This window comes from Pimephales promelas, chromosome 10 (assembly GCF_988280905.1).
Source record: "Pimephales promelas chromosome 10, fPimPro1.hap1.1, whole genome shotgun sequence".
NCBI classification, from domain to species: Eukaryota; Metazoa; Chordata; class Actinopteri; order Cypriniformes; family Leuciscidae; genus Pimephales; species Pimephales promelas.
The window spans coordinates 27,088,789-27,112,922 of NC_142778.1; the positions used below are offsets into that span (position 1 = coordinate 27,088,789).

Below are 24,134 nucleotides of genomic sequence, written 5' to 3' on the forward strand. Positions count from 1 at the left end.
AGATGTACAGGAAACTAATGTTGTTTATTTAAGAATCTTTTTTCATGTCAATCTGGAGAGACAGATTCTCTGCTACTAACCAGACTTGTTGACAGCAGCAGCGATGGCATCTTGATAAACAGAGGAGAAGGAAATAAGCAAAAGACAAAAAGGAGCCTCCCTGGACGAGTCCCCCCGTTTCCACAACAGCCTTTTTCAAAGGCTCAGTCAGAGCGACGATGAGGCGCACACATGCAGATCTGGTGGCTTGACCCAACGGCTGCTCCTCGACTGAGATATTCACGGAAATGATGAACAGTCTTCAAAGTATCCAAACCCATTTCATCACACACTCAACAATCAAAGAGAAACAGAACAACATACATGTCTTATAAGGCAAAAAACCTTTATCCAAAACCATTAGACGGCAAACAGAACAACAAAACAAGAAAAGCAAAGGGTACACAAAAGGCATGCATGAATGTACTGGAACATAAAATCAAGAAATTCTACAAGCTATGTAAAGAGAGAGAGAGATCTGAAATTAAAACAAAAGCGACAGAAGAAAAGGTCTGTGGTTTAAACTCACGTACAGTACTTGATTTCTGCCAAGTGCAACAGCAGAAAGACACTCCAAAGAACAAAGTCACATTAAAAACCAGTGACGCTATGTGGGAGAGTGGGTGGTAATAAAAAAAATAAAAATAAAAAAAATCACAATTTTCATTTTACCTATTTTAGGATCAGCCTGCAGTTATGGCACAGCTCAACGCTCGTACATCGGGACGAACAAAGCAGCTGTTCCTGTGCCTAAGGCTGAAACTGCCCCATCAAAACCTGGACAAGAATTGTGATTGGCCAACACATCTAACCACTAGCACTTACAGTTGATCCCATGAAATTTCAGTCTGGTTTATAGAAATTACACTTTTGTAAGTCGGGGCAATACGATACGCTTACGAAACCAATCGTTGGGAAAGCAATGGATCGTGGCAAGACAACAAAAACCCATTAAGTTCACATCATCTAGCAGGATTTCATTTCCACTGGATGAGTTCCTCCCTTCAAGTAAGCTCTTGGCAGCATATGGCAGAGCAGGCAATGATATGAAGACATTTTTAAAAGCAGCTCACACCATAGTCACAGAATCACAAGACATCTGACAGCACAGGGCAGCGGAGCGTTAACGGTACTTGAAATAGGTCTATATGCGGTTAAATTGCTTTGGTATATTTGGTCAAAATCGTCCATTTCCATCACCAGGTCAAGAGATTCCTGTGGCACATATGCACCGTCACAGTAAATCAGTTCAGTACGTTGACCGCCTGATTTAAAGGTCACCAGAAACAAGGGAAGCAAAACTTTGGAAGAAAATGTGTAAAGCCAGGCCGAAATGCGAATTCACTGAGCTTGAACGATTACATTTACATTTATTCATTTAGCTGACGCTTTTATCCAAAGCGACTTACAATTGCTATATATGTCAGAGGTCGCACGCCTCTGGAGCATCCACTGCGCCATCACCACCCCTTTTCTCACCATCCCGATTACCCGAGAGAAATTCTTTTGGAAAATGTTTGTTACAAAAGAGTCCGAAACAGAGAAAGAGAGAGGGGATCAGTATCCCGAGGACGTGCATATGCAAATATGAACTCAATTATAATATAAAAAACAGGGAATTGTCATAAGAAAGGGCATTAATCAATCATTTTAACAGCCTATGAAGATCGTTTGACCAAAACGAGGTGTCATGTTTTCGAGGCTGAAATCTGCAGTGGACATAGTCTTTTGATAGATCTATTCAAAGATTACTCTAATACAAGTTACAAACATGTTGTTAGGTCTCTTGCCTTAGGTTAAAGTAAGAGTTCAGCCAAAAATGACATTTCCTTGACCTTCTTGTTCTAAACATGCGTTTTCATTTTTCTTTCCATACGGCTCATATAGTACACAACTTTAAATCTGAACAGATTTTAAATTACTAGGCATCACACACTTGCCGACTTTGTAAATGGTTACAGAACAAACAACGTCATACGCTGAACGACTGATGAACCCGCTCTACCAGACTTTAAAGTCATCCTGAACACAACGAAATCATGCAGAAACGTGCCTCATTGCTAGGGGTAAGATAATTAAAAGAATGTGCTCTAAAAATGGCTCAAAATATCAAACAAGCTTCATATCCTCCGACTGCATGGAATCACAGTAAGATATCTGTGCCCATCATACACTATGCAATTTTCTTTGAAATCTCTCAACCAGTAGTTAACCTCCAGACTGTAAATACAACAGTTGTATAGTGTATTCCAGCCTTAAAGTAAGGTAAAAACGCAACACTGAAACCAAGAAAATGTCACAAATGAGATCTACAGAGGTGGAAGTTGTATTTAAATTAGCGTACAGATAGTCCTCATTTAAGCTTGACATCCCCTGGCCTGGTCACAACTAACTATCATTACTTGGAAAAAAAGGGCCATCAACATTCTTCTAATTCCAAACTTGTTCCATAAAAGAAAGTCGCACAAGTTTGGAAAAAACATGAGGGTGAGTAATTGATTATAGATGCTCATTTTAGGGTTAATTATACTTTTAAAAAGTAGGTTACCATTATCATGATTTCATGTTTGGATTTATTATAAATCTTGGCTTGAAGCAAGAACTAGCTGCAACCATCTCTCCCCATTACTCTTATGGTTGAGTTTTACACTATACAAAGTGACTGTTAGTATTTAGAAGTTTAGTAGAAATAAACTTATTCCCATAATTACATTATGGGATATAATTCTAAAATACAAAGTTTAAAAAAAACAATCACCTACTAAATGCTTCTCACACGAGCATTTTATACCTCTTTGCACATAACTGAACAAGACCTAATGAAAGAATGAAGCCAGAAACTTTTAACACATCTTAACACAAGTGTCTAAAAAGTGGCACTTGGCTGATCCGACAAAGGATTTTGAGACTGGGTTTCCATGAATTGTTCCCTGAGAGACCCTGCCCTTATTTGCGGATAACTTCCAATTTCCAATCACCATTTTACCGGTTGCTGATCTCCATCCAGGCATTCCTTCAGAACAGAAGATCTAATTATACACCTGAAGGGGAGAAAACTGGGAACATTTCCCCAGATCCTCTAAATCTATAATACAGCATACTCACTGGGGCAATCAGTAAAAAAAAGTTGTCCCAGGCCCTTTCAATTGTAGTGACGGCCCTATTTCAAGAGTAGCGTAGCCCTGGCAGGTCAGACTAAGGTCTGACAGAAAAGCACACATTCACACACAGATTTGTAGACTGGAGAGGAAAAAAAAAATGTCAGGCCTAACGGTGAGCCTCAAATTTCCAATATTTCCACACAGTATTTTCAAGTAGTTCTGTTTTACAAAGGACCACAAGTGCTTACCAATATCCCTCCCCATAGTTCCACTCTTGTTCATCATGAAACACTCAATTCAAGACAATTTCTGCTCTAAAAGGGAATAAAAACTACCAGGCTTCCCTTGCCAAAGGAATCCTATGATGTTTTTTATATATATATATATATATATATATACACACATATATATTTAATTAAAAAAATCAGTCCAGCTTTGCCTCAAAGCATTCATGTACAGTTCAAGTGTTGATTGACTAAGGAAACAATTTTGAAATCCTCACACCACTGGATCACAGTGGACCATTTTAGTTGCCTTATGGCTTGGCTGAGGTATGTGTTCCTCAACCTGGCAAAACAGGCCAATAACGTCTCTCCTTTCTGATCCATGCCAAGGGGTAAGAGTAACCTCAGAGCTGAGATGAAGAAATGCACACCAGACCACATAAAACCTGGTCATGTTGCTTAAGGAACTCAGGTTAAGGTACTCCGAGAGACCCCCATCCTTTTCTGTTCTCCTTCACCAAGGCCAGCCATCAGATAACCTGCCACGCAGCTTGTCCATACGCATTTAAAAACACTAATAAATTAAAAAGTCAGAAGTCAAAGAATTGTTGAAGGCTGGCCGCCTAGTGAAAATTAATGGATGGTTCATTTTAAAAAGCTCCAGATAAGATGGGTCTTTAAAAGAAAAAAAAATTAGAACTGTGTGTTCACAGAGACCAGTGCGCCTCGTCAAAGTCCACGGCCTCACCCAGGTTGGCATCGGTCTCCAGTAAGCTCATAATGACTGCCATGGCTGCCTCATCAGTGCTTAGAGCGGCCAACCCAGGAACCCCCTCAAGATCCAACTGAGAGCTTGCCTCTGGAGGAAGAGAATGGAAAAAACTGAGTGCCATATTTTGCCATATTTCATTTGGTTAAACCAAAGTATTGCACAGTATCTTAAGTGCAACATAATTTCAAAAATATTTCCACTCTTATTTCTAAAAACAACAGGGACAAACACATCTACATTCAATATAAGAACAACTGTAAAACAAAAGTGTTGATTTTAGTTTTTAATGACTTTGTCTTTAGTCAACAGCATAGATTTAAAATTTGTCCCAATTATCATTCATCTGACATGACAAAAATATTTATCAGCATTTTACTAACGAATCATCATATATACACTACTAGTCAAAAGTTTTAGATCGGTAAGATTTTTTATGTTTTTAAATAAAGTCTCTTCTGCTCACCAAGGCTGCAATTATTTGATAAAAAAAAAAAAAAAAAAAAAAAAAAAAAAAACAGTAATATTGTGAAATATTATTACAATTTAAAACAGCGGTTTTCTATGCGAATATAATAGTGAAGTGTAATTTTTTCCTGTGATCAAAGCTGAATTTACAGCATCATTACTCCAGTCTTCAGTGTCACATGATCCTACAGAAATTATTATAATGTGATGCTCAATAAATTTTGATTATTATCCATGTTGAAAACAGTTTTACATTTTTATTTCAGGATTCTTTGATGAATAGAAAGTTCAAAAGAACAGAATTGATCTGAAATGGAAAGCTTTTGTAACATTAATCACTACCATTCAAAAGTTTGGGGTCAGTAAGAATTTATTTTTTGGGGGAGAGAAATTAGAAAATACTTTTATTCATCAAGGATGAGGTAAATTGATCAAAAGTTACAGTAAAGACATTTATAATGTTAGAAAAGATAATATTTTAAATAAATGCTGTTCTTTTGAACTTTCTATTCATCATAGAATTTAGAAGTTTCAACATTGAAAATAATAATTTATGTTTTTTGAGCATTAAATCAGCATATTGGAATGATTTCTGAAGGATCATGTGACACTGAAACTGTGTAATCAGCAACAGTAATGATGTTGAAAATTCAGCTTTCAAATGACATTTTAAAATATATTAAAATAGAAAACAGTCATTTTAAATTGCCATAATATTTCACAATATTACTGTTTGTCTTTTTTTTGTTGTTGTTTAAATAAAGCAGCCTTGGTGAGCAGAAGAGACTTCATTTAAAAACATCTTACTAAAAAATCTTTAAAAATCTTTTAGATTTTTTACTTTAATCTGTAAAAAAAAATCTTACTGATCTAAAACTTTTGACCGGTAGTGTATATTTGATACCAAATAATATTAATAAGCATGATTATCATAGCTTGCCTGGCCATGAGTCATGAGTCATTTCCTAGAGAAATCAAAAACTGATACAATGTCTACTGTATATCACGCTGAATATAAATTGCATAAATGTAATTCAAATTACTGTATTATGAGAATAAAGAAAAAAATTATTTTACAAATACAATCCTCCCCATCCATGAAAAACCCAGACATGTTTTTGACAAGCTATAGTATCTTTAGTACCACATTGACTAAATACAATATAGTGCTGTTTTATCTACCCATGAGATTTTCCCCCGCTGTGAAGGGCCCACCCCGCGCCTCATCCTCTGAGCTTGATTTGCCAGGCATCTCTACGTCTGTTGCTTCCCCATTTGGCACCTTACAGCATGAGAAGTACAGATGTGTTAGAATGCAATAAAGCACAAAACCAGTAAACTCATTCTGAACACAGACACAATTGTTCGGCAGACTCACGTTGTTGCTGGCCAGCGCAAGAGCCAGTGGAGACTTGTCCTGCAGTACACTGAACGGACTTGTATTGCCGCTGGATGGTGAGGAGTTCATCCTTAAGAAAACAGCATGACATCAGAATTCAAAGGCCTTTTCTTTAAGGATAAGTAATATGTAGAGTACTACTATTGTCAGTGATTTAAGTATTTGAAATGAACATGATTTCTTAATGTCTAGTGACATATCAGGGCCATTTTATGATTATTTGAAATAAATTCCTACATACAGCTCTTTTAAATAATGTATGGTTATCTGCATCTTTCCGTATCTTATGTATAGTTACTTTTCAAACACCAAAAATCGCATTGAGTATGACACGCAAGCACGTTGCGCTTGAGGCCGGTAACCCTCGATAGTAGTCATGTCTCCTTCATTGCGTATTTTATATTTTGAATATATCCCTCCATTGCATATTGTAATCCATTTGCCTCGATCTGGGGGATATTGCTCTAAAAAAGGTTTACCTCTTCCCGGCATGGCAATCTGTCGCGCTGGTCATGTTTGACTATTGTAGTAACAATAACTAGCTGGTTTACCTATTATAGTCCATTATCTCATTAGCGATTTGGGTCCCTATGCATCCAGCGTAAATCATCCCTGATGCACTGGAGATCCCTGGGATGATTGGAAATTGTTGCAACTTCTTGGCATCATCTACAAAACAAAACACAAAAATTACTATCAGACCAGAGTCAGATATGTTTCAAGTTAATGATAACAGAGGCTTGCTAAACACTGGAGGGAAAATTGCTGTTTGATGTCCTTAGCAAGTGAACTTAGAAGCTGTCAGGGCATATACAAATAAAGTTAAAAAGACAATAAAAAAAAAACTAACAATAAAAACAAAAAGTGATGCATCCATCTAAAAATGTGACTGGCTCTCTTTTAACCAGAAGGCTAGACTTCCATTTATACAGCTGCACATTGAATAATGTGTTGAACCCATTTGTATTTCTATTAGTCTCTTTTCCCTTGTGTATGATCTTGTAATCCAATATGTAAATTATAGTTAACCATATTTACAACATTGGTAGATCTTAATACTCACCCTCCGAGGCCTTCGAACTGCTAGGCTGTTCGGCTTTATCCCCTGATCCACCTGGATTACTTTTACCGCTGAGTCAGGTGGAAAAGAGTGGATAATAATCTGTTATCTCATCAATCTCAGAATTTGGCATCAACAGGTTGAATCTTGACATTGATACTGAGTAATTGCAAAAATGGGCTGAAAAAAAAAATGGTACTTACGATATAACTGTGTTGGTTGACACTATGTATTCTATTTCTTTGGTCCAGGGATTTATAAAACTAAACCACAGACTTTGTAAGGTAACGAAAGAGCCATATTTCGTTTTGAACTTATAGCAGTTTGTCTCAACCTTCTCTTTACTCCTCAGCACTGTAAAAAAAGCAAGCAACCAAAATCACATATTAAAGGGATAGTGCACCCAAAAATACAATTTTATGTCATTTACTCACAAAATTCCAATTCGATATGACTTTTTATTTCCGATAGAACACAAAAATAATGTTGAATGTATGGATCACTTATTTGCATATAATGAAAGTAAATGGGGATCCAGGTTTGAAATCTCATATTTTATATTTTGAGGAGCTTGACAGGCCCTCATTCACTTTCATTATTTGGACGAGTGGTCAAAGAGCAAGTAAACAATGACCATTTTACACATAATAATCAGAAAAGGTATTATATGCAACATGTACTTGCACATACATGCATGTAATCCAATATAAACCTACGAGGATCTCTCTGAGGCACTGGCCTGGCGTATCTGCCATTGAAAGCTGTTCTAATGTTCTTTAGAGGTAAGACTAATGATTAATGATGGATGATGAGGATTTGGCAACTCTTGTCCATCTCTGTTCTAGGCAATCTGCCCAGTTTCTTAGAAAATACTTGGAATAAAACTCTGTTTACAGCTCCAATGTTCCTAATAGTAAGAATCTGGACATACTGTACCTTTTCTGTGTCTATCAGCCAAGTGAGGCAGGTCGTCCAGGTGGAAGTATTCATAGCAGGATGTGCCTAGCAGCTCCTGGGGTAAGTAACCTAGAATAATGGTGGCTCTGTGTGCATAATACAAATGGACAGCAGTTTCTTAAATCACATTTCTTCACTGTACATGAAACGTAAAGGTGATGTGTGTCAATGTTAAATACTTTCTCCTATCACAACATGCAGAGGCAACTAAGTATTTCCCAGAGAAAGTGTAAACACTGTGGTACTATCAAAATTTGTCATTTGAGAATCTCGGGTATCCTGACATGACAGCAGTGCTGTGAGTTTGGGGAAGAACTATTTGCATTTCCAAGCCATTGCATATGATGAGAGCATTTAAAAAAAAAACCACATAAATAAAAGCTGGTTTCAAAGCATTCATTATATTTGGCACACCAGAAATTATTCAGCTTCAATTATCATTGAACGATTTTTAAACTTGAGCAGATTAAAAAGCTAAAAAAAAAAACTAGAATGATTTTTTTCATAAATATTCTTATTATATAAAAGTTTTTGTATTATATACTTACTATATTTACATTTTTATTATATTTTAAATAATTTACATAGATGAAAAATACGGTTAAGTACTAATACTATTACGAAAAATGGTTTAGGATTTCCTCAAATTTTCTCTGCCAGTAAATTTCACAAATAATTACAGAAGTAATGTTGAATTAAGCATGTAATTTTGTAGTAGAAAGACTATTTTCTTGTAAATCATACTCCAATAATCCAAAAAAACATTTTTTACATTGTAGTTACTCCCCAACGTTACAACTAAATATAGTTTAACAAGTGCCAAACTAACAGTTTTGAAAAGAAAACACAAGCTGCCCTCTAGTGAGAATGTAGTGTCCACATAAAGCCAACTTACAGCTGAATAAATGAAGGTAATTACATAATGCGGGGATATTTTATAATTTATTTATAAATATTTATTATTATTATACTTATAATCATGGTCATTTACACAAAAATAGCCCCACATTATGTAATTTAGTTCAATCTAAAACAAAGGTAAACTAACCGTTGATCCACAAAGGTGAATTTGCCATCCATGGCGTAGCGGGTGACAAATTCGGAGGGCTTGACCTTGATCTCTCCGTTGGCCTGGGGGAGGGTGTGGGGGTGCACACGGCCCACTGCTACCAGGCAACTGAAGTGGGAGCTCTCTTTGTCCCCCTCTGCCTCCCCCTCCGCGCCCAGCTGGCGCGTGGGCCAGACGCGCATGTATCCCGTGCAGTGCACGGTGCAGTACCGCTGGGACTCTGATGGGGCAGCGAATCAACACGAATCAATTTACAGGTGAGCTGTGAGCCAAATGTTGCACCATATGTTGTTAAAGAGAGACACAAGGTGCACGTTTCCATCTCTTTTTGATTTGCTCTATTTAATCTAAAAAACGTGTGGTGAAAAACATCTGACATTTTATTTTTATTTTTTTAGCATTGTGCCAAAAGTGACACATAAAGCTTAAATATAAGCTTTTGCTTAACATGTTGAACAAACTGTATAGTTGAAAAAAACAGTTGATAATGCACGTTTAATGCATAAAAATAATCAATGCATTGCTTTAAGGGGCTTTCTGAATGACTAGTCATCTAACTGCTCGGGCCAGTTTGGAAAAGACTATGCTCACCAAGAACAGAAACATCAATGCTATCCAAGTCCAGACATCACAGCACAACACTTTCCAAAGTGAAGTCACTATCCAACTATCCAAGTTTGTAGGGATACAGCTGTCGGAATAAAATCCCACAAGCTGTGCTCACACTACTGCATGTGGCGAGAAGAAAGAAGAAAAGATGACGCGTGTAATGGGAGTAAATATGCAGGCCACGTCATCAACACGTCACAAAATGACCACTTGGATAACTGGTTCTCAGCAAGAACAGAGACATGAAGATGTTTTCCGCTCATATGCGGTCTGAAATTGAAACTTTATTTTAATTTCTACTTGTTTTTGTTTTGTTTTTTTACAGAGCAATCACAAAAGACTTCAGTAATGTGTTTCAACACAGTCGATTAGCTTCATGAACAAGGCTCTTCTGATTCATTTAATGTCATCTCTGGAATTAGAAAACTACCTTTAACAACTTTACAACTGTAAAATTGTAATTCTACTGACCTTTCTTTTTTGAGGCACCAGCCTGAAAGTCCTTCTCCTCTTTAATGCTAACTTTGTTGTACTTCATTCGGCAGAAGAATGAGCGGCGGGCTCCAGAGCAAAGCCGAGCCGCTCCGACAGGAAGATCAGCCTGCACCTGCAACCCCGCTACACACACACACACCAGAGAGAGTTGGATTGGTTAAAGGAATGCTTCCCCAAAACAAATCCTGTTCCAAATCCTTACAAAAAGAAATCATATTTTCTTTACAAAAAGCATTTTTGTTGGCTTCGAAGGGCTTCAAATGCAGCACACGAGTCAAACAGACTACTTTTAATTGTTCTTTTTTACCAGGATCCAGGTTTGAAACGTGGGAAGGTAATAATGAACTATGAGCAAATAAAAAACTAACACTTTAAACACACATACATACCACTGCCATTCAAAAGTTTGGGTTCAGTATGATTTTTATCCAGCAAGGACACATTTAATTTATCAAAAGTGACAGTAAAGACATTTCTAAAGTTGTAAAAGACTTCCATTTTCAAATAAATGTTCTGTTAAACTTTCTATTCATCAAATAATCATGAAATAAATGTATTAAAGCAGTGATTGTTTGAACATTGATGATGATAAATGTTTCTTGAGAAACAAATCCGAATATTAGAATGATTTCTGAAGCAACATACGACACTGAATACTGGAGTGATAAAGCTGAAAATTTAGCTTTGCCATCACAGGAATAAATTACATTTTAAAACTAGGGCTGTGAAGTCATTAATCACGATTAATTGCATCCAAAATAAAAGTTTGTGTTTACATAATATATGTGTGTGTGAACTGTGTATAATTATTTTGTATATATAAATACACACACATACATGTATACATTTAAGAAAAATGTGTTATTTATATGTCAAATATTTATATATAATGCAAATTTTATATAAAATTTAAATTTTAAAATTTGCATGCGATTAATCGTTTCACAGTCCTACTTAAAACATTAAAATGAAAACAACTATTTTAAATTGCAATAATATTTCACAATATTACGGTTTTACTCCATTTATGATTTAAAAAAAAAATAAAATAAAATAAAAAAAATCAGCCTTGGTGAGCATAAGAGACTTCTTTTAAATGGTAGCGTTTACTTTTGTTTATTAAGCAGGTTGAACACAGTGCACGGAAAGACAAAACTGTTTAAGCACTTAAGAAAAGCATTTAGGAAGCATGCACAACCTTGACACAGATAACAACATTTATTCGGCCTAAATATGCTTACTTTTGGCATCTATGAGGCGCTCCCGTGGGTAGAGTTCAGAGGCAGACAGCTGTTCCTTCACTTTTCCAATGTCCTTCGGATGAACATAATCAAACAGGCTCTGTCCAATTAACTCCGTCTGGGGAGAAGAATATTCAACTGAGCCATGACCTGACTGATATATTCTGCTAACAGTTCACAATATCATCAGCTTAACTGTTATCATCACTAACACATTTTTTTTTAAACGGTCCTCAAAATACTTCAAATATTATACTACCAGTAAAATGTTTGCATACACTAGACTGATTTAGAAAGAAAAGAAGAAAATATGTAAATGAGAACAGCTGTATTGGCTGGATTTGGTGGCCATACATTATATAAAAATTACAGTATGTGAGCGCTGAGAGAAAACCGATGCAAACTGTGCAGAGAGTTGGTGAATGACGTCATCTGGTGACATTTCGTGATTTTTTTTGCAGCCTTTAGCTACTTTTCCTCGAAAATATGTAAACTGTGCAGAGAGTAGGCAAAAGGTTGGTCTTTTTAGAGTCAAATTCTCCTACCCGACTGTAGTTCAGGATTTTTGAAACAGATTCTGAGACGAAGACAATTTTTCCACGATCACAGCCAACCACAAAGAGAAATCCATCCGCAGCCTGGACAAGAGAGAGGAAGAGATCGTTTAGATTTCATGTTGTCATTAACAATTGCAAACAGTCAAAATGTCCAAAAGCTATTTTTGGAGGACCTTCCAACATCAACATCAATAATTTGCTGTGATATTTCTTCTATATTATGCATAGCTTCAAGACATAGCTCTATAAATTGTAGGTTTTACCCTTAGGACAAGGTGCTTGAGCTCATCATCTGGGAGGAACGCAGGTTTGTAATTAGCTTCTGCAAAGGAGTTGGTTGCTCCTGAAAATAAAAGCACTCCATTACTCCGCAATAACATTCATCACTGACAATGTTTGTTATGCTATTCAAGCTCAATATTAATCTTTGTTCATGCTAGTCTACACAAAAAGCTCATTTTAAAGACAGTCGTCTAGGTACCTTTGAGTGATTTGAGGTGCTGGACAGCCATTCGTAACACAGTGAGTTTGTCAAGCTTGCGGGACATGGGGTTACATGTGGGAATCATCGCTGCCAACTCGTCAATCAAGTTATTCATCTTATCCCGCCGTCGTTTCTCGATCTGACTGTGAGGTTCCCTGCAAGATGACATTATGTCGTAAGTACCACGGTACTCAACGTTGCTGAAATAGAACATCCCTAAACAGCAAACTAAATAGTCTTTGAGTTTCATTGGGAGTTGAAATCGCAAACAAAAAGGGGGTATAAATAAATAAAAGGGAGAAAAAGAAAAAAGTACAAACAAATAAATAATCCCCATAAATATTTAGTACCTGATGCACTTAATTTTTAAGTGCTGGTCGTCTCCTTCTGATCTAAAAAACAATATAATAAAAGGCATACAGACGTTACAAAATAAAGAATAAAATTGTGGATCAAGGCGAGTCATATTTAGTACTGATAATGGGCATAATACCTTTCCTGATCATCCTCCATATCCTCGTCTAGATTTGATGCAGATTTTGATTCTCTGGAAACAAAGTGGTGGGATGAGTAAAGTGACTCATGAAATGCTGCTGAGATTCTAAGAGGACATTAAACACAGACCACGCACTTCCCTTCCCAACACATCTCGACTCATTCAGAAAAGCAGGACAGAGGATACCAGGCCAAACAAGAGGATATTAGTCATACAAATCAGCTAAAAAAGCCTAATCTCTCACAACCACATGCTCTTTCTAGACAGAAGAGTCTTGGGGGTATGGCATATATAGTCATTTATGTGGGATGAACAGCATTTTTTTTTTTTTTTTTACAAAATTAATATACAGAATAATGCAAAAATCAAAGAGGCAGCGGTAGGTCAAAATATTGTTCGGTAAAACCCAAAAGATCAGCTGTAGTACAACTTCTCAATTTGCCAAATATATTTAAACAGATATGCAAGTATGTACAAGTGACCAATCAGAATTAAGAGACAGAACTACCTATTTGTTTTCATGTTATAACGTTATACGATATGAAAATGTTTTTGCATGTCTATGTTTTGTTTTGTGTCTATCACCTTCCTAATAAACAAACTATACAAAAGAGAGAAGTTAAAAGATAAAAAATAAACAATGTTTAGGAATAAATTCCACTATCATTCAATGAAAGAAGTCTCTTCTACGCATCAAAGCTGCATTTATTTGATCAAAAATACAGTAAAACAGTAACATTGTGAAATACTATTATAAATTCAAATAACTTCTTCATAAATCAAAATGTAATTCATTTCTGTGATGGCAAAAGGAAAATGCTTAGCGTCATTATTAGTCTTCAGGGTCACATGATCCTTCAGAAATCATTCTAATATCCTGATTTTATATATTTATTTATTTTTCAGGAATCCTTGATGAATAGAAAGTTCAAAAGCACAGCATTTATTTGGAATAGAAATTCTCACATTTGACAAAATGTGCTCAAAAAACAAAAAAAATCTGTGCTCCTTGCTGGATAAAAGTATTAATTTTATTTCAAAATAAAACAACTTCTGAAAAATTGTGTAAATAAAAAATTAAATCATTATTTTTAACTTAATTATTTAAAAAAAGGCAATACCATACTTCTACTTACATTGTTAAAGGGTTAGTTCACCCAAAAATGAAAATTAAGTCATTAATTACTGTACTGTACCATGCTGTACCAACCCCGTAAGACCTTCGTTCGTCTTCGGAACACAAATAAAGATATTTTTGATTAAATTTGAGAGCTGTATAACTACCACATTGGCTCCTAAAGGACTGCCTCTTGACGGCCCAGAAAGTCAATGAAGAAAATGTTTAAATATCCCAAGTGACTACCGTGGCTCAACTATATGTTTATCAAGCGACGCGAATACTTTTTGTGCGAAAAAACAAACAAAAATAACGAGTTTATTCGACTATTTCTTTTCTTCCTTGTAGGCCAGAACGAGACTTCCTTAGATTTCCACGACGCATGCGCGAGATTTGCGATCTGCTCACATCAGCTTACACCACTTCAGATCGCAATTCTCGCGCATGCGTCGTGGAAATCTAAGGAAGTCTCGTTCTGGCCTACAAGGAAGAAAAGAAATAGTCGAATAAACTCGTTATTTTTGTTTGTTTTTTCGCACAAAAAGTATTCGCGTCGCTTGATAAACATATAGTTGAGCCACGGTAGTCACTTGGGATATTTAAACATTTTCTTCATTGACTTTCTGGGCCGTCAAGAGGCAGTCCTTTAGGAGCCAATGTGGTAGTTATACAGCTCTCAAATTTAATCAAAAATATCTTCATTTGTGTTCCGAAGACGAACGAAGGTCTTACGGGGTTGGTACAGCATGGGGGTGAGTAATTAATGACTTAATTTTCATTTTTGGGTGAACTAACCCTTTAATATATAAAACATGTAATCTTTAATTAGATGTTACTGCAAAAATAACAATATCGTGATATGCACAGTTGCTGTCATATATTTGTCAAACCAGCAGCCTCTACTAGAGAGCTATAAAAAATAATTAAAAATGTACTTACGGGATCTCCATGCTGCCTTTCCGTTTCCTGGGCAGCTCCATGCCTGAGGCCATGCCAATGACTGAGGTGGGGGTCATCAAACCAGACAGAGAGACGGAGAGGCCCTGGGGTTCCTCTAATGCATCTCCTGCTATTAGTGGGAGGGATTTATTTTAGTAAAGTGACAAAAAGAAACATGCCAATACATTTTAAAGTAACTGCAATGTTCAACTACGTGCTACATATTGGAACCAGGGCACCGTGGAATAGATTTCATAACAGACATCCAAAGAATCAGACCATCTGTGATCGGCACACAAATAGTCAAAGGATTTTTATGTGAATTCAGAATGATACTTGCGACCTAAATAATAAACAGGACATTTTTTTTTCTTGTGAAAGCGGTCACAAGAAAAGGAACATCTTAAAACCCAGAAACCCAATTTACACGTGGTTCTTAGAAACAGTGGAAGTTCAGAGGCAGGCCAACCGTAAGCACAATACAGACAACCTACTTCACCACCGCAACTTGCATCACTCTTTCCTTTATGCTCATCTTTCGGCCTATTTAGACAATGAAACATCAGTTAATATACGTTCTTTGGCTTCTCGTACAAACAATGGTTCAAAACCAGAAGCCTTTATGGCAGTGTACCTATAGGTTGAACCATAATGTCCAGTCTGAGGACAATCAAACACCATATAGCCATTGAGTTCAAACAGATTTAGCTTCTGGCAATAAATAAATTAATCATTTTTTTACTCATCAGAATTTAAGTTTTCAGAATTTAAAATTTCAGTTTTGGTTTCTATTTATTGAAAGAAAAAAAAAACGATGGCATACTGGCCTAGTGTGATTATTAAAATGCAGAAGAGTGCAATATAAACAAATATATTCAAAGTTAAAGGGTACGTACTCCACACAAACTCTAGCTGGCTTGGTTCACTACATGATTTTGCAGCGTTGAAATTCATTGTGAATGCAAAATGCACCAGCTACTCTTTACTTTTTTATATGTACAATTCTGAAAAATTTTTCTGCATTATTACTATACAAATCAAATAACAAAACTGGGGAACCGAAGAAGAGGGGTTGACAACATTTCACAAGAATGAAAAGCATATTAAAATCAGCAAATATAAACTTTTGTCAACCAAACTAAAAATTAAGTAAAGAAATGTAAACAGAAAAATAATATATTATAAAATTCAATAATTATAATATATTGTAATTATCATTATCATTATTATGACAATCGATAATAAATAAGAACTTTAATTGAAAAATATATACACTGTAAAAAAAAAATTCAAGATTTGTTATCACAACATTTTTTCTTTTGTCAAAACAACTTAAATAATTTATTTAGTTGAGATAACTTATTATTTTGAGTTTCTGATGATTAAATTAATTTCCTTCATTGTATTAACTTTTTCCAGTTCAATCAACTTAAAATTAAGGCAACCAGGTTACTTACTTTTTTTAAGTTAAACCAACAATATTTTTTATAGTGTATTGAAATAACTACAATTAGCCTAATCCATGATGAAGTAAACCTACAAGGAGTAAAAAAAAAAAAAAAAAAAAACTCACTTCACATGAGAGCGGCTCACATCAGGTCAATTCACAATCATTGCATCTGTTCAAATAACTGCAGTGTGACTTTTTTTTAAATCAAACTCTGCAACACTTCCTGCCACTAAAGGACATAATGAAGCTGTATTTGCCATCTGCTATTGCCATTGACCACCAAAATCCATTCACAAACTCCCTGTGAGCAGAACTTATTCATGAACAGGCTTTAACAGTGCAATCTGTTTTTCCCGCCTGCTTCACCTGTTCCTTTAAGCCTCTAAGACCAACAGACACACTCGTCCACGGGCATGTGTACACGTGCGTGCGTACTGTGGTGTGTGTGTTTTCAGTGCCATCAGGTTTGGGCGATAATGGCACGGGCCAGGCCCAACACAGCTTGTGGTCCTGACTCCTATATTTAACAGTCCTCCACAAGCCTTGTGACCTAAATAGACGTTAACAGATCGGCAACAACCTGATTTTTAATCCTGTGTGCTGGAGTAAAGATCTGCGGTGGGATTATTTGGTTTTATGAGGACGATAGAAAGGCCGCACCCAACAATGAAGAGCTCCGTCTTTCACGGGCTCATGATATTATCTGGACTCCACTGACCTGCATTTAGATGCTAGCCATTTGCCATTTCACTGACTCACTATTCAAACTGATGTGACCATATTCAAGGACCATTCAAATGCATACACATGCATGTATACGAGTATGAATGGAACAATTATATTCCAAAGTAGTAAGTATTGAGCCTCAAAATGAAGACATCTCTCAACATATTATAACCTTACCTGCTTCTTTAGCAAAACAAATGCATTGTAAAGTGTAATTATACTCTTTAAAAGCAATACACACCCACACATTGAAAAATTGCCCCAGGAGTCAAGTCAGTACTAAAGTAGTCCAACTAAATTACTTGGGGGGGCAAAAAAAAAAAAAACGGTCACTGTGAACATTACTTGTCATCACACACACACACACACACACACACACACACACACACACACACACACACACACACACACACACACACACACACACACACACACACACACACAAATAAAATAAAAAGATCATGTCATCAGGTGAGCTAATTATTAATTAGGCTATAGTTTACACTGTGACCATAGAGATGCATGAGAAACATGTCCAAACTCAATTCACTTCAGCAAGAAATGTGACAAAAGTGCATGAAAGTAGGTCAGGGAATCGATTTTAGCACACTTTTGGCACCACACCTTGGTAGTATTTTGCGTTTCATCAACCCCAGTTAAGCATTAAAGTAACTGTTCAGATTATTATTTGACAAATAAGTAAACACACTGTGCAATAATGACTACTGTTGTTGACACATTGTCATTTGTTTAGCTGATCATAGACAATTTGTTCCTGCAAAACTTTAAATATGTCAACATGGTTAAGTTATCTAGCTGGCTGGCATCTTTGAGGTTTTGCGAGTGAAGAATGATTTATGATTCGCGGCCTAAGCTTAGACATTACATTGTGTTATACCTATTAAAGATGAAAAAAGCATATTGCAATAACTTAAGTCGCAATTGCGAGTTAGAGCCAGACCGATATATCGGCAGACGATATTATCTATAGTTATAATGGCCGATAAATGAATATTTTAAAAGTAAAATAAAAATGTACGAAACATGCTTGAACCATATCATGAGTGTTGGAGTTGTATAGTTTGTCCACCAGAGGGCACTCTACACCGTCCCAGTTGGCAACACTCGTTGAGTTGGTCACGATAAATAGATTGTTTGAATAACAATTAATAGAACATTCCCATCAGTTCTCTTAACTCAAATAAGCATGACAAAATTTGTGACTATCATGTCCAGTTTGTCTGCTTTTAAATAAGCCGAGAGTGAAGTAGAATTATCTAGTAATAATTACGTTCCGTTGTTACAGTGTAGATGACTGTCCTTTTAACTTTTGACAATGTGGCTGAAGTATTTCCTTAATAGCACGTGACAGTTATAGCGATGAGACGCATCATCTCTCCTTGGCCTGTTATATTAAAAATGTATGTTTTACAATTTGCAGTATGACGTTATCCATTGCTAAATCATGGCTCATCATAGACTAGCTAACCACAAAGCAAGCTAATGCCACTATCATCGGTCTGTTCTAACAATAAAAGAAACAAGTTTCTTTTTAAAATGCATCATCATATTATTTTAGTTAAAACTGATAAAGAACTACAAATAACTAATGTTAGGGAAATCTGTTAATGTTTTGTTGCGCGTTTCTGAGAGAAAAAAATAAATATCGGCCGATATATCGGAATTAGAGCCAGACTGATATATCGGCAGACCGATATTATCGGCCGATATTCGGCATTTTCCAAACTATCGGTATCGGCAGTTATAATGGCCGATAAATGAATATTTCAAAAATAAAATAAAAATGGACGAAACACACTTGAACCATGTCATGAGTGTTGGAGTTGTATAGTTTGTCGACCAGAGGGCACTCTACACTGTTCCTGTTGGCAACACTCGTTGAGTTGGGCACGATACATACATTGCTTGAATAACAATTAAAAGAACATTCTCATCAGTTCTCTTAACTCAAATAAGCATGACAAAATTTGTGACTATCATGTCCAGTTTAAAAATAAATAAATAAATAAAATATCGGCCAATATATCGGAATATCGTATTTAAAACCCAAAAATATTTGTATCGGTATCGGCCTTCAAAATCCTTTATCGTTCGGGCTCTAATCGGAATATCGGATTTTAAAACCAAAATATATTTGTATCTGTATCGGCCTTCAAAATCCTTTATCGGTCAAGCTCTAGTGCGAGCTATAAAGTCAGAATTGTGAGATATTAATTTGCAATTCTGAGCACAAAAACAAATTACTTTAACATCTGAATTGGACTTTCTATCTCACAATTCTGATGTCATATCGCGGTTCTGACCACAAACTCGGAAAAAAACTCACTTCACATAAGGTGATCATATTGTTTGCTAAAAAAACTTAGGATTTTGTTTTTTTAAATCAAACTCTGCAACACTACCTGCCACCAAAGGACATAAAGAAGCTGTATTTGCCATCTGTTATTGCCATTGACACCAAAATCCATTCACAAACTCCCTGTGAGCAACTTACTCATGAATAGGCTTTCACAGTGCAGTCTGTTTTCCCACCTGCTTCACCTGTTGCGTTAAGCCTCTAAGATCAACAGACACAATTGTGAGAAAAAAAAGTCAGAATTGAAACACAAAAAGTCACTGTGGCAAAGGGGTCTGCCATCAACCGGAATGGATTTATTTTCTCTGAATTACTGGCTGAATGTAGATTACTCCACTTATTAAATGGCTACTTGCCAAATAAAACCAAATAACTAAATATACACATGAAATGGATTAAATAAACAGACACCTTGGAATTATTAGTTGTGCGAGGTTTAATTTTAAAAAATAAAACGGTTACAGATAAAGTGTGAAATTGACAAATGGTATAGTGCCTTATTAAAATTCAACAGCAAATGATGGATGAATCAGATGAAAACCCATGTTAATTCTTCCCACGGTTGAATAAAACACTGGTGCATTCCTGTCACTAAAGCCAAAATGCCGATTACTAATGTCTGGGTTGTATAAAACCACAAACCAATCCAGTTGAAGCATCTTGGCAATAATTTTCAATATGGCCATAAGCAAAACTCAGAAGGCACTGATGTCTATTCCCAGACTTTTTCATATGTGAAACTTTCCCCAATTTCAAAACACTCAAAGGAATTCAAGTTTAGACATGACATTTTATCTAACAAATTACAAAATTGCCTTGCCTCCAATTAAGAACACTTAATCATTTTGATAATTGGGCAATTAATCCAGGGCTAGAACCACCACATAAATAAGCTATAAAAGCACTATTTTAAAAAGCTTTTACTAATTAAACTAACTAAAAAAAAAAAAGTACTATGTAGCTATATAAAAGTATCATTCTTTTTACAAACCGTGCATATTTCTAATAGATCACATGAGTTTCAGTCTCACACTTTTTCATTTTAATGTATTATTATTGCTTATAATCATTTTATCTGCCAATTCCACTTTGTATTGTATCATGTTTTAGTTAAGAAAGTTTGATTATATTTTATTATAACACACCTAGTCACAGATGAAAGAAACAAGATTTGGACAAGAAATCATTTGATGTGGGTTTGTTATAAACTGGATAAACTTGCTTGATGGTATTACTCCTATAATATATATAATCACTATACAAACATGAATAACCAAGAATGTGAAACTAGGCAAGACAATCAGTTAACATCCAAATAGCATAATCAACAGCATGATTTTCTGATGTCTAGACATGTAGGCAACTGGAAACCATCTCTTTGACATGAGACTGGAAGTCGAGTGCAACTTGCAAGCCATAAAACGGACACAAAGAGTCGTGATGTGATAATCTGAAAGACTGACAGCCAAACAATCCCCCCTGACTGACTGATCTCCAGGATTTAAAAACAATTTTGTAAAGACGTCCTTGAGAACGAGACCAAGAAAAGAACTGTCAGTTTAAAGGGTTAGTTCACCCAAAAATGAAAATTAAGTCATTAATTACTCACCCCCATGCTGTACCAACCCTGTAAGACCTTTGTTCGTCTTCGGAACACAAATGAAGATATTTTTTGATTAAATTTGAGAGCTGTATCACTACCACATAGGGATCCTAAGGGATTGAAACTTGACAGCCCAGAAAGTCAATGAAGAAAATGTTTAAATATTCTATGTGACTACAGTAGCTCAAGTAAGTTTATCAAGCGACAAGAATACTTTTTGTGCGAAAATAATGACTTTATTCGACTATTCCGTCAAGGCCATCAAGTTTCATTCCCTTAGGCAGCCTATGTAGCAGTGATCCATAATGAATGCGTATTGTGTAAGTTTGTTTTAAAGGGTCATCGGATGCCCATTTTCCACAAGTTGGTATGATTCTTTAGAGTGTTCATGTAAAGTTTGTAATATTGATTAAAATTCCTCCATGGTTGTGTAAAACACCCTTTTACCTCCTCAAAAACAGCTTTGTTCACAGTGACCTCTTTCAGTGCATGTCTCTTTAAATGATAATAAGCAACTGCTCACCTCACCTCACCCCTCTCTTCCATGGGGGTGTCGAATGGCTGAGGGCCAAAATATGTTAATACGGGACAGTCAGTACTGGTCATGGGTGGAACATGAGCATTATGACATCATAGTGCTCAAAATAAAAACACCATAAAGTGAATGTTGCATCCAAAAACCCCCTTTTTTAAGCTTTAACTATATATAATATAATAATAAATAATATAATAAATATAAAAAATACTATATTTGTAGGACCCAGAATTCAGCTCATTCTTTGTGCATTTTTGTAATGCACTGCATTGTTTTTGCAATGCTCTTTTAAATAACATTTTAATCTCTTTCAAATATGAAAATGTATTGTCATTGAGGTATACCCCGCATTAAATCATTAAGAGATGAAGGTATTGAAGTTATGCTGTCTTGTTCCTCCATGAAAAACTCCCACAGAAAATTTGGGTAAGTGCATTTATTTGTGAGCCAAGTTATAACTTATCAGATGGGCCAGAAAGTAAATAACTGACCTGAAAAAAACACCTATCAGTGAAATGACTGGAATCTATAAATCAAAAGGCCAGTTACCTAAGAGACACACTTTCCAGATAAGACCCTACATTCCAGTCACGTTTCTCAGTTTTGGGTAAGGGAGGGGGGGTGTCTGTCACGAGACCAGACAAACCAAACTGGCAGCAGATTTAGGTTACACGTTTCGCAGGAATTATTAGCACATATTGTCCTATTACATTAAACAGCTTTGTTTCGGAGTGTTTATAGGCTAGATATGCGAAGACTCACTGATTGAGTTAGGCTGAAAAGAGAAAGCAACGCCTGAAGAAGAGGAGGGCATCACAGCCCAAGCCTGCACGTGCACTGTGGAAGTGTTTGACCTACATATTACACAACCGTCACGTTACAAGAAATCAGACTACATCAGGCAGCACTATGACCTCACAATGCTAATGATTCACATTTACGTCACAACAACATGCAGTTTCACTCATTAAAGAGGACACTGAATTCACTAGAGGAAAGGCATCTGTGCTAGACTGTTTTTGTGATCTTTAAAACTCATTTCACTATCAAAATAGTGAGAAGAAGAAAGTTGTTTGTCATTCCTTTGGGCTCACAATTGAAAGTGATGATGAAGATATAATATGATATGTATTTTTATAAAAATTATGACACCGGTAGGCTATAATAGTTTTCTATTTGTAAGCTAGGCTATGGATGAGAAGCGAGAACATATCGATCTTAAAATAAACCAAAAAAAATGTTGTAGGCTACTTTCTGATTGGCTATGACAACGTTTAAAGATACAAATGGGGTTTGTGTAAATCAATTGTATTTTCTAAAATTAAATGAAGGAATCGGTTAATTGTATGTCACCAAATGTTCTGTTTGCTTACTGTTTTTCATTTACAACCAAAACGCACTTATTTTTTTTTTAATTTCTGATTACTTAGTATCTTTTGTGTTGAACATTTGAGTGCAAACCATTACTTATTTCTACAAACACTCTTCCTCAAAAGTACTATAAAAGTATAACTACATAGTTTGTTATTTGTCAAATATTTGTTAGGGAACAGGAATAATTAAACATGTATCAGAATGGCAAACATAGCAACATTATTTAAGATTCCCAACCCCTATATAGGCAAAAGTAAACAGTAAATCGTCGATTTGTCGTGTTTTTCCGGATAAGATTCGATTCTTTTATTTCGATCCACAGAGTGGGTTTAGGAAAATATAGCCTATAAAGAATAGTTGGACATATAAAAGAAACAAAGTTCCCCAAAACATAAAAGAAAAAGTCGGCAGTACCTAGTTAAGGCGTTTAAAGAATTAGCAACAACTGAACGCGATGGCAACCAATCAGCCAAGGCCGCGCAAAATATATAGAAAAACATGCTACATTTTAAATACGTGACTGTCAATCACATTAAAACCCGAATATAAGATTAAACGCGCCGTTAAAGATCCAAATATGTCTCTGAGAGCAGTTCCTACGCATCCTTGCTTGTGTTTGCTCTACTGAACTACTGACCTAGTTTCGCAGCGAACGCGAGTGTGCAAACCAATCAGCGGGGAACACCGAGATCTCCCGTCTCCTCCGCCCGGCCGGCACACAGCGCAATTACACCGACACTCTCCGCTTCATGCGGACCATCTAAGGCGGACTGACTCATATTGTTTTTGACGGCGTTACCTGTCTTTTCCCCCGTCGCTCCGTCACCGACGCCAGTCGTTGTATTCCTCGCCGACATGGCTGGAGCCGGTACGCCGCGGCCCAGGACTCCGATGCTGCATGTGGAGAACCGAAGGCGGTGGTTGTTATTTGCAAAGGGGGGAGAGAGAAAAAGGAGGGGGGCGGCGGACGGGGGGACGGCGAGGCCTGTATATTGATTCAATTATTTTTCTTTTCAACTAACTGAATTGGGAGGGTGGGCTGAAC

The 24,134-nt window shown here is 36.2% G+C and overlaps 1 protein-coding gene across 3 annotated transcripts in view; it reads right to left on the reverse strand.

Annotated features, from left to right (window-relative positions):
- Positions 1–5: 5 nt before the first annotated feature.
- The window catches only part of bmal2 (basic helix-loop-helix ARNT like 2), a 24,271-nt gene continuing 142 nt past the window's right edge, over positions 6–24,134 (reverse strand). The window contains exons 1-17 of one of the 3 annotated variants that reach the window (XM_039650457.2): positions 23,889–24,134; positions 15,025–15,151; positions 12,966–13,019; positions 12,823–12,864; positions 12,470–12,627; positions 12,252–12,331; positions 11,977–12,069; positions 11,432–11,549; positions 10,167–10,313; positions 9,066–9,306; positions 7,997–8,103; positions 7,264–7,414; positions 7,064–7,131; positions 6,552–6,669; positions 5,980–6,070; positions 5,784–5,883; positions 6–4,223 (exon numbers count right to left, since the gene is read on the reverse strand). The exon at positions 23,889–24,134 is cut by the window's right edge and continues 142 nt beyond it. In XM_039650457.2, coding sequence (XP_039506391.2) covers positions 4,072–4,223; positions 5,784–5,883; positions 5,980–6,070; positions 6,552–6,669; positions 7,064–7,131; positions 7,264–7,414; positions 7,997–8,103; positions 9,066–9,306; positions 10,167–10,313; positions 11,432–11,549; positions 11,977–12,069; positions 12,252–12,331; positions 12,470–12,627; positions 12,823–12,864; positions 12,966–13,019; positions 15,025–15,151; positions 23,889–23,946 — 1,905 coding nt within the window. In that variant the 5' untranslated portion in view covers positions 23,947–24,134 and the 3' untranslated portion in view covers positions 6–4,071. Of the gene's footprint in view, positions 4,224–5,783; positions 5,884–5,979; positions 6,071–6,551; positions 6,670–7,063; positions 7,132–7,263; positions 7,415–7,996; positions 8,104–9,065; positions 9,307–10,166; positions 10,314–11,431; positions 11,550–11,976; positions 12,070–12,251; positions 12,332–12,469; positions 12,628–12,822; positions 12,865–12,965; positions 13,020–15,024; positions 15,155–23,888 lie in introns of all 3 variants that reach the window. The other 2 variants (XM_039650458.2, XM_039650456.2) reach the window with 2 other exon arrangements.